Source organism: Parus major, chromosome 1A (genome assembly GCF_001522545.3).
Source record: "Parus major isolate Abel chromosome 1A, Parus_major1.1, whole genome shotgun sequence".
Classification (NCBI taxonomy): Eukaryota; Metazoa; Chordata; class Aves; order Passeriformes; family Paridae; genus Parus; species Parus major.
In genome coordinates, this window is record NC_031773.1 from 68,732,374 (window position 1) to 68,743,974 (window position 11,601).

The 11,601-nt window shown below is 46.0% G+C and overlaps 1 protein-coding gene across 1 annotated transcript in view; it reads left to right on the forward strand.

Annotated features, from left to right (window-relative positions):
• CACNA2D4 (calcium voltage-gated channel auxiliary subunit alpha2delta 4) overlaps positions 1-11,601 on the forward strand; it is a 121,146-nt gene that overhangs the window by 3,136 nt on the left and 106,409 nt on the right. The window contains exons 2-4 of the mRNA XM_033514695.1: positions 3,444-3,525; positions 9,278-9,394; positions 10,850-10,909. Of these exons, the coding sequence (XP_033370586.1) occupies positions 3,444-3,525; positions 9,278-9,394; positions 10,850-10,909 (259 nt within the window). The remainder of the gene's footprint in view (positions 1-3,443; positions 3,526-9,277; positions 9,395-10,849; positions 10,910-11,601) is intronic.

Consider the following 11,601-nt stretch of genomic DNA (forward strand, 5'->3'; position numbering starts at 1 on the left):
TTATTCTTATTCTTATTCTTATTCTTCTCCTTATTCTTATTCTATTCTTGCACTAGCTGGGAAACCCTGGGAAATGCTGGTGGGAGAGGCAAAGACCAGCCTGCTGTGCCTCTTTAGGCTGCTCCTGTTGCCTTGATACATCTGCTCCAGAGCTGGACAGAGCCAGAGACCTCAGAAGAAATTTCCCTGCAACCTGATGAATTTCAGACCGACCTTTTCTCTCATTTGTTTATGGAAAAAAATTAAGGAAAGCTATTTAAGTTCAGCAGGCTGCCCTTAACTCCCCACTGTTTTAAGGTTGTTCATTTCCCAGGCAAATAATTATTTTTTTAAATGTGTAAATGCCAGTGTATTTCTGCCTTTTCACTCTCCTGCTTTCCAGCTTCCATGAAATGGCACCAGATATTTTTCATGACACAAAGTTTAGCCCTGTAACACAGGGATTTGAGACCTTTGTGTCCTCTCATTCCTCTGTGCCCCTTAACTTTCCAACCAGTCCTCCAAAGCTGCCAGGTCCCCCTGTCTTTTCAGACCAGAAGAAATAACCACTCCCTGAGCCAGAGCAGACATCCCCAAAAAACACACAAAGCCCTTTTTTATTCAAGTTTTGCTGTTGTGGAAACTGGAAGTTTCAAAAAGAGATGCTCAACTTTACCCCTCAATCAGAAATTCACACCACAGACTCTTCCACCCTTGCTGGGCTGGAAAATGTTGAGGGCTGGAAGGAGTTAAGGGCACATAAAACAGGTGATGGGGAGGGAAATGGGGTGAAAATAAACATCCCTGCTAAAATTGCTGTCCCTCCACGTTGGGTTCTCTCTTTCTGCAGTAAAAGGTGAGGAGACTGGAGAATATTAGTTAAATTCAACACAAAACATCTCAGACATAAAACTTACAATGCCAGCAGCAGCAGATGGGCATCAAGTGTTGATTCAGAGATTCTCATATAAATCATTAGTCACTGCTACAACAAACAGGATCCCGTGGGATCCCTGTTTCTCCTCTCTTTTATTCCAGGCTTGCTAGAATAACTCTGATGGAGCCAAATAAATCCTGGTCTCCTAGAAAATACCTGTATTCTTTTTTTTTTCTGAAAATGAAAGGATGAGATAGAAGCTCTGGCTCTCAAAATAAGAAGTAGAGCACAATGAAAAAAAAAATTAAAAAATTTAAAATTGACTTTTAGCTAGTTCACACTGAGTGGTTAAATATGAATGTCTCATTGCCAATTAAGGATTGATTTAAAAAGGCACCTACTCCCTCATGATTTTTTTATAGCAGTGGAGAGAGGTGCAGAGCTGAAGCTTTGTGTTTGCTCCAAATCATCCCCTGTGTGTTCCTGTGTGCAGGAGGGGAGTCTGAGCAGGCTTTCCTCGGTTGGAGTGAGCTCTTGTCATTATTCCACCATTGCTGTGCTCATCCCTCGTGTTATTTGTGCTGCAAAGCCCTGGGAAATCAGGCCCTGAGCTTAAATCCTGCTTGGGATGGGAGAGCTCCCCTGGAAGCTGTAGGGAAAACTCCCCACACCATAAATAAGCAGTGCATTCTGCTAAGTGGAGAAGGCCACTTATTGCATTAAATAAATCTCTGTGAAGTGAATCCTTGTGGAGGGGGCTGTGTGGAGGAGGGGCTGCCTAAGGTGCCTCATGGGGCAGCTTTCTGATCAAACTCTTTCCATTTTGGGAGCCATCTATTTCGATTTTTGGTGTTTTCAGTGTTCAGACTTGTAAGAGTCTACAGGGAGATGGGGACTGAAGATGACTCTTCTTTAAAAATGCTCTTTATTCCATAGATTAAATTACAGCAGGGGTCATGGGTCATTCTACAGCTGCTGGCTGTAGGTGAGCCCTGTGTCCTGAAGCTCATTTAGTTCTTTTATATCTCTTTCTTTTGCTGTGCATATTATTACATAATCATACATAGACAATATATTACAATATATATACATAAACATTTATATAATATATTATATATATAAAATATATATATTATAGGTATAACGTATATTATATACAAATATATATAACATAAATATATATAAAATATATATAATATATATAATATACATACTATATACTATATACTATATACTATATAATATATACTATATGATATATGATATATGATATATGATATATGATATATGATATGATATATGATATATAATATATAATATATAGTATGTAATATGTAATATATAATATATAATATACTATATTGTATATTGTATATTATATATTATATATTACATATTATATTTTATATATTATATATTGTATTATATACTATGTATTATATATATTTTATATATTATATATATTATATATATTAACATATATATAAACAATATATTACATAAAAACCAACCAGCATCATACACAATACCTTTACAAATATATATATATTTCATATATATATATCCTATCTAAACTGCTAAAATTACCATACTGTGGTAGTGACTAACTAATCATTTGAGTTAGAAATTACATGTTAAACTCTGAAACTTGCTTTGCAGTGGAAAATTCTTCTTGCTTTGGTAAAAAACATATTTGTCTGCCTATGTTTTTTTTTTAATTTGGTAGCAAACATGCTTTTTTTCAAGACCTCTTAGCCTTTTATCCATAAAGTTCTGACTAAACCTTTGTTGTAAACCTTCCAGCTCGACTGAACCTTTGTTCTCTCAGCTGTTTCAGTAACAATTGGCACTAAAAACATCTTTATAAATTCAAGCTTGCTTTCATTTCTAGAGAACCTTCTGCTAAGCATTCATATTTATAAAACTTTTCTGTTGAATTTTCATCCTTCCCAGCAAGACTGTTCCTCCACATCCAGGTGTGGATCTCTGCCACCCATCATTTCCAGCATGGCACGAGTGTGAGGGGTTCTTTACAATGGCAATGTGCATCATCTGCTGTGGCATTCTGGAGTGAGGGCAGAGAATTCTTCTGCCTCCTCAGCCTCTGGCCTGCTCTGCTGGAGGAGCTGCAGCCAAGGGCTGAATTATGACACCCTGACACTTATTTCTCTTCAGCAGCTTGGCCTCTGGGTGTCTAGCCCTTCACCCCAGGGCCTGCCAGGGAAGACAAATAGGTGTCTGCAGAAAAGCAATTTATTTCCCTTTGCTAGCAGCAGAAGGAGTTTGGATGCTCTCTAAGATGGGATTTGTGCATCCAGAGTTATCTGGGACAAATTCAGCAGAACTCTGTGCTTGTCCCTGCTCACAAGGTCCTGGCTGCAGTGTCCCAGAGCAGCACTGCCTCTCTCCTGGCCTGGCTGCAGTCTGGGCACAAAACATCCCCAGTGCTGAGGAGGGGCTTGGAGAATGACAGGGGTTTGTACAGGGGAAGATGGAGATTTACCTGTCTGAAGAATTAACCCCTTCTGCAGACCTGGAATTGTTAACATCGCTTTTTACTTCTTTTGGCCCTTTTATTCTTTTTTAGGGTGAAGTCCTGGGCAGATGCCTTTGGTGGGGAGCTGTACTCCATTGTCACCAAGTACTCAGGCTCTCTCCTGCTGCAGAAGGTAGGCAAAACCTGGCAGGGTTCCCTTTGCTCCCTGTCCCCTCCAGGGCTTCCCCCAGTGCCACTGTCAGACACAAAAGGATTTACACAGACACCACCCCAGGTGTGGTAGAGGAAGAGGAGGATTTATTCTGTCATTTCAGTATTTATAGATTCAGGGATTGGATAGTCAGGTCACCACCTTCCCAACCACACTGGCCATAAGGAACATCCATCAAGAGGCATATCTTTAATGGAATGTATAAACACCTATGTTTATAGCCACTTTCCTGGAAAAGTGATTAGAAACTATGAAAACAATGGCAGAAAACTTGATTTTTCAGAGTGACACCCCAGGGTGGTGAAGGAATGAGACACTGGTGTGCAGCTCTCTTTGAAAACCATGGATCTCCCTATCCCTGAGCCCAGAGTGATGCCCTGTGGCCATTCCCCATGAGCTGGAGAGGGAGAGCCATTCAGAGCCTTCCCTGCTTCCCTCAGCTGTTGCTGAACACCTCAGTTGTACCATTTCTTATTAAAAATACTGTTTAGTACAACATTCCCCATGTTTCCCCTCTGATGATCACTTCTGTGCTGAGCCTTCGCTCCTCCTGCTCCTCATCACTCACCTGCTCACTGTCACCCCACTGTCCCCTCCTGTGCTCCTTCAGATGGCTCTAATTTATCTTTTTTTTCTTTTCTCATCTGTATTCAGCCAGTTTTTTCTCAATTCTTTGCATTTTGCCCTTCAGCCTCTGCTCCTGGAAGCCCAGGGGTGGGCAGAGCTTTGCTTGGCTTGCTCACAGGTGATATTGCAGTGAACTCCCCACCAGCATCTGAGGGTGCAGCTCCAGGGGCTTTCAACAAATGGTGCCTTTCTGCAGCTGCACAGAAGCTTCCCTGAGTCAGTGGTGAATGGCTTCTCCTCTTCCAGACCTGAAATCTCTGCCCTGCTCCTCCCAAGAGCTGCCCTGGGGCACTGCTGGCTGCATCCAAAGGAATGCAGGCTCCACTTTGTGGCCATCCACATTTTTCCTTACTGATTCTCCACCAGAAGCCATGAGTTTCCCCTTACACATTCCAGGTGTCTGACTTCTGTCCTCATATCAGCAATTCTGCCCACATCCCAGAAAAACACAGGATTTGGGTATCCCCTGCCCTGCAGCTAAGCCCTCTTTCCCTGTCCCCAGATTTTTGCGTGGAGTAAGGGATCATATCCTGCAGCACTAACTTTGACCAGGACAGACTTTCAGCACCCACCACCAAGGTCTGTGCTGGTCATCAGCTCTTCCTGGGAGGAAAGAGGCACCCTGCTATGGAAAGCTGTCAGCCCTGATGGAGGCACTTCTCTCACTAACCATGAGGCAGCTGCAGCAGGATGTGGCTGCAGGCTAAAGCTGGGCTTTTAGCAGCTGTGATGATGTTTCTGCCCTGCCTCTTGTCCCCTGGGGTTCCCAGGCCATAGATCCCCGAGGCAAAGTGTCTGTGACCCAGCAGGGAAATGTCACTTTGAGCAGGGGCTACAGGTGAGCTTGAGCCTCCAGCAGAGAATCATCTCCTCAGTTCATCTTGTGCTGTGCTCTGCCCTCACTTCAGCAGTTTAAGCAGCTCAAATTTATCTCCCAGCCCCACCTGCTGAGCTTTTCCATCTCCTGATGTTTCCCTGGGAAATGAGGGAATGGGAGAAGCACCAGAGCTCCCTTCAGTCCTTCTCTCAGCCCCCTTTGCTGTGGGTAGTTGGGCACCTTCTCCCTGTTCATCATCCCAAAGCAGGGACCATCCCAGAGGGCTCTCTCTGCATCCCTGGCACCTCCAGCACTACAAGGGGATGCAGACAGATCTTTTATTATAAAATACAGTTTTCATGCACCCTGGCAGACCCCAAATAACTTTATGTAGATCATCTCATTTCGTGGGCATGTTAGACCTGGGGAGCCAAACACACCAAAATCTGGAAATTCAACACAAGGATTCTCCTTCTCCCCAGGCACCTTTCTGGTTTTTGGGCTATGGCTTGTTTTTCACATCAAATATTTCTCTTTTGGGTGTGCCCAGACCAGCAGAAGGGTGGGGGGGGTCCAGGCCATTCTTTTCTCAGTGCTTGTCTAAGCCAACAAGAGTTTTGTCTCTGAGTAAATACAGAAGGAGCTGTTATCTCAGTTTGTATCTTATTTTGTGTCTCCCCTGTTCCTAATAGTCTTGAAGTAACCAGCTTGTTGTTGCTGTGAGAGTCATCATTTTTCAGCTGCTGAATGCTTTGCATGCATTTGTCTTTAATACTTGGCATTGGCTTCCTGAGTTTGCTTAGTGTTTTTTTGACTTTTTGTTGGTTTCCTCCAGAGGAACCCTAAAATCATCTTGCAGACTCAAGTAGTTGAGTTCCTACCAGGATATGTCATTCCCAGAGAGCTGGTGAGCTAACTTGAATCCCCAAGGGCAAGCTTTTACTCTGAGCTTATCAGAGCTTTGCCCTGCTGTTATTAGAAAGCCCAAAAAACATGGCAAAGAACAGGCAAAACTTGAGAAGTTCAGTCAAGACATTTTCCTGGGTGAAGATGAAAGGAATGTCTTTCACACTCTTAATTTAGTTCCACTCTCAGTGAGTAATGCAGCACTGTCTACTTCAATAGGCTGAATTTTATGGAGGTGGGAACAAGAATATATATTTGGTGACATATCTCTGTTCACAGATAAAACTTAGGATGCTGAATTCTGGATATTCTACTTTTAAATCACCACCCCCGTCACTGCAGAAGGGGAGTCTTAATGAATTGCTCCTGCTGTGTTAAGGGAATGCTAAGTGCTAGATGAATAAGAAAAGGTTTTCTGTTAGAGCTGAGCTAACTTTTTGGCCTCTTTTCAACATCAGATCCTTTCAGCCAGTCCTCCCAAGCCTGACTCCTGTTCTGTACCTTAGAATGATCTGATACACAGGTTTTACAGGATAATCTTGGCCAGCTCCAAGCACCTGGGCTGACTCTCAGCCGTGGTGGCTGGTGGCAGTATGGAAATCTGCTGCCCACCCTTAGAAAATCCTGGATGAATAATCATCAGTAGCCAGAGATATCCATGGCAGGAAAACAGGCACTAAGTGGTTTGCTGGTTCATTTGTAGGAAAAAACCTCAAGCAGGGTTTGAGCTCAAACCTGGTGCATTCCTTAGGGAACTGGAACTTTGCAGAAAGGTGTTTTTTTGGGGGGGATTTTTTTATCTCCCATCTCTGGCTGGATCTCAGGGATGAGACATGTATGCCATTAGCAGACTGCTTGTGATTTCTCATTATTCCTTTCACCCCAGTACCATCTTCTTGTGAGAATGCCAAAAGCACATTAAAATCTGAGCTGAGAGGGGGGAAAGCCCTGTTTCTGTGGAGGGAGGGGGTGGCAGGTCACTTTGTGCAGCGTGTGCTGTGTCCCCCCCTTGCTGAGCTCTCCCAGCAGAGATTACCCTCTCCCCCCGGCAGAGGCTGATTAAAGGCAGCCTGGCAGAGATCACTTCTGTCCTGGCTGCTGAGGGAGCTGGAGGGACAGACACACAGGATGGCTGCTGTGGTCTCCTCACAGCCCAGGGACCACGCTCGGGGCTCACAGCCGCACATCGCTCTTCTGGCAGCGTGCTTACCCCAACCTTCCTCCTCAATCCCTCCTCCTCCTCCTCCTGCTCGCCCTGGCTGCCTGTCCCAGCTCCCTGGCACAAGGGAGGCCAGGCCTGGCCTTTTTAATCCAGTAAAAGCCTTGCTGTTAATCAGCAGCCTCCCTGGCATGCCCGCTGCGGGCTGGATGCTGCTGCTATTTCTGTCTGACCTCCTCAGCCTGCCCCAGCCTCCAGGAATTTCCTCCTCTGCCCCTGCCCAGCCAAACCCCTGGATGGTCAAGGAGGTCTTGGACAAAAGGGGCTCCATGGGCTCACCCTGAACACGTGCAAAGTCCTCTCCCTGCCTCTTCCCTGGAATTGGAAAGCGACCTGAGCCCCTGCTCAGGGGAGGATGAGCCAAGGAAACCTGATGAATGTGATGGTTTAGCAAAAGATTCTGAAAACACGAAACCTGGAATTGAAATAGAAATGAAATCCAGCTTTGAGCCATAGGATACTGACTGTTAATTACTACATAACCAAAGAACAATAGCCTAGCCAGCTGAAGGAGAATCCCTGTGGGTAGAACAATACCCTTGTGCTGATAGAGAATCCAAAAGTCAAAAGCAGCAAGAGAAGAATTTGAAGAGTAGCTTTTAGAGTTTAAAATGTAACACTGTATGGTAATGTAGCAGTTCTTTTAGGCTATATGTAAATTCTGTAGAATGTGTGTCATGTACTGGTTGGATACTGGGAATTAGAATATTCACTATAGATAAAGATTTGATGTATTGTAACAAGTGCTTCACTGTCTTAATTCTTATTCCCTTCTCTTAACTCTTATTCCCTTATCCCCTCTCCCTTCTTACTCTTAACTTCCATGCTTCTCTTGCTCTTACTTTTACCCTCTCTTACCCTCACCTCTCTCAACTCTCACTCCCTTCTCCTTCTCTCTCTCCCTCCCTGACCACGTGCACGCCGTGGCTGCTGATGGAAATGGGTCTTTTCCTCCCTCTCCCCAAATAATAAACTGCTTATACCTGAGCAGTTGACCCTGGAGAAGTCTCCCACTGCATGTGCTTTGCACATCTATGCTCTGCCATCTCCTTGCTCTTTTCACCACCTCATTTTTGTCTTGCCCAGCACAAGAAGCCCAGCCCTGGCAGGGATTGCTGCTGGGATGCTGACACAAGGTGGGGATGGAGGGGGGCTGCACACACTGCAGACAAAACTGACCATGAGGGACCAGGGAATTGCAATTGGCTGCCTTTGTGTTTCCACTCTGCTCAGGAGATCAGGCTCTGTCTTTTCTGAAACGAGTTCATCATCCTGTGTCCTTTCACAGGTTTCTTTGCTCTTTCTTTCTGGCTATCTTTGCTAGCTGTGGGATTTTTTGGAAAGGAGAAATAAAGGCCATTGTACCCAGTCTTAAAAGAGCAGATTTAAGGAGGCAGATTATGGTTACAGAGTTTAGATGTACTCCTGGGGGTTTTTTTTAATTCCTATATTATATGAAACATGGTGAGAATAAACTGGTTATCTCTGAAGCTGATAAAGAGATCAGATCTAGAGCCTCCTCATTACAGCAACAGCATGCTCACAGTTCCTAGGTTTTGGGAATTGCCTCTTGGCCTAAATGATGCTCCTGGCTGCCCAGTCAGTGGCACTATTGCTGTCTTATCTCAGCTTTCCCTGCAGTCCCTGAGCAAACCCTTCTTGCTGGACACCTGGCAAGTTCCCCCAGAGATGTGGTGGCTCTGGGGAGCCCCTGCACTGCCAGGACCCCTCCCCAGAGCACGTGTGGCCCAGGAGGAGCTGCATGGCAGCACACAGCTCCATCCCCTCTGCCTCCAGCCGGCTGGAGGTGTGAGATGTGTGTAACCCTGGTGTGGCTCTCATCACAGCACAAACTTCAGCCTTTTTAAAGTCAGCCTTCTGCTTCTCTCTCTAATTTGTGGGCACTGATAGCCTCAGGTGCATTGCTGCTTCCAGCAGCCACAAGCTCACAGTTGGATCAGTTTTGGTTTTCACGTGGTCAGAGTGCTTTGAGTTAGAGCCACTGATCTGCACACCCAGGAAAGGCAAAGGTGGGAGAAGTTTTGTGTTTCAACACAAAGACGATACCCAGCTAGCAATAACAGCTTCATCCCTCTCCCTGAGAGCCTCCTGCTCAGCAGGATTCCCTTCTTTCCCTTGGGTAGAAGTACAAAGACGTGGAGCCAACTCTGAAAATCAAGGAGGTGGACGGCCTGGAGCTGGTGAAGAAGTTCTCGGAGCAGATGGAGAGCATGCTCCGCAGGAAGGTGGAAGCTGTTGAGGTATGACCAGCGGGGTTTTGGGGAGGAGCTGGTGTCCTGCCAGCCCTGGGGCAGCAGGCACAGGCTGCCCAGGAGTGTGTGGGTGCAGGGGTTGTGTGAGGACTTCCCTGCCCGAGCAGGAGGCTGCTGGTGCCGCTGGCTGCTCGCGCTGAGCTCCAAGCAGACACCGGTGGGAGGATGTGGGCGCTCACACAAGGGGATGCTGGCTTCTCCCTCCGCTCAGATGGGAACAGAAGACAAAAACAAAGTCTAGGAATAAATACAAGGGAAGGAGAGCTCTTGCAGGAGACAGGCTGCTTAAAAAGGGAGGGGGAAGAAAACCTCTCCAAAGTGAAAAACCCGGTTCATCCTTCCAGAGTGGGCTCTGGCTGCTGGAGACCAGGGCCTTGTTTCAGCTGTGTGTGTGGCTGGAGGGGAATTTCTGCACCTCCTGAGCACAGGCTGCGAGGAAGGAGCTTGGATTTCCAGCTGTGTACATGGGGAAGTGTGGAGGAGGTGGCAAGGGGTCTGGAGCTGTTGCAGTGCGGGAGATCAGAGCAGGTAATGGTTCTGGCCCCTCTTGCTTCCTGCATCCAAGGATCCATCATATTCCCCTGTATTTACCTACTATGAAAAGCATATTTCTGTAGTCACAGAGCCTTGACTGTTTAAGGCTTCTAATGTGGAAAAGTCATCCAGAAACACATCATTTGAATCAAAAAGTGAAATGTGGGCATATTTAGTCCCGGAGCTTTGGCCCATAACATTAAATTCTTGGCCAGACTTTTCCAGTGTTTGGATTGACTTATCCTTTGTGAGGGAGCAAAATGTAGTTTTGCTGAGACTGTTGCTGATTGTGCAGCCCCAAAAACACTTATGTGTTTAGCTGGATCCCTTCCCAGTCTGGACCAATTGGGAATTAGTGCCCTGAAGCATCACACTGGAGAAAACTGGCTGATTTTATTGCCTTCCATAAATGGGAAGAGCTTACAAATGGCCACAGCATCGCCGAGCCCTTTACAAAATCCAGGCATGGTCTTTGTCTCAGTAACAATACCAGACTGAGACTCCCACAAGGGCTTTTCCTTTGATGGGATACTGACATCAAGCTAGGGCTGAAATGCCTTTCCCATGGCTTTTGGAAGGGTTCGTGGAAAATGAAATTAAATCTGTCTGTTGTTTCTCTAAACAGACCTGTTTCTGTTTGTACACGTCCTGTGGTACCTAAAATTGCTCAGGGGTTTAGCAGGGACTCTGGAGTGAGTGGGTGTGAATACACTTGGCAGTAAACAGCTGCAAATAATGTACCTTCCAAGCTGTAAAATCACAGCACAGAACGCCGGGAGAGGAGGGCAAGAGGGAAGATTATAACCCCAGGCTTGGCTGTGGTGAAGGAGGCTGCTACAGCTGGGACAACATCTGGAGGGCTTTAGCCACAGCACCCACTCACCCTCTGTCTCTGTGTGCTTGCTTTAGAGGCTGGTGGAAGCAGCAGAAGATGCAGATCTGAACCACGAGTACAACTCCTCTCTGGAGGTGAGTTCACCCTGGCCACAGAGCAGAGGTGGCACAGGGCAGGCTCAGCCAGGAGCTGCCTTCCCTGCAGGACACTCAGCTTGTGCCAGCAGGAGACATCCCTGGCACATCCCAGACCAAGCAGATTGGTCCCTTTGCCTCTGGGAGGGGAAGGATTTGGGAAGACACGGGGCTGCATAATATTATTGGTGTTACTTTTACTGCACAGCCAACACTGTGACATTTTAGTGCAAATTAGCTGGCACTTTGTGGGTTACTTGACTGGAAAATGAGCTAAAAATTGAGTGTGAATGAACAATGAGGAGGATGCTGTTACAAATACCCACATGAACCCTTCATGAACCAAATGAACTGAGTTTCTCACCATCTTTCTTAACAGCTCCCATCATCTTTTCTGTACCAGACAGACACCCACTTGTCAGGACTTCCCTTAAGGTGAAAGTCTGGTGCTGTCCAAGCAATTTGGATAATTGGCTTTCTGTTAATAACAGTTTGTTGTGGCCAAGCAATGGGATTATTGCTGGTGAGGGGAGCTGGAGTGAAGGGGCTGTGGAAGGAATCCTCTGTCCACAGTGCAAGCACAGCTTAGCAGGACAGGCCACCTGCAAGCACATGTCTCAGTGCTGGGGAAAAAAATGAAAACACCTCTTGAAATCAAGCTAGCTGTTAGTTTCATCTCACTTTTTCTCCCT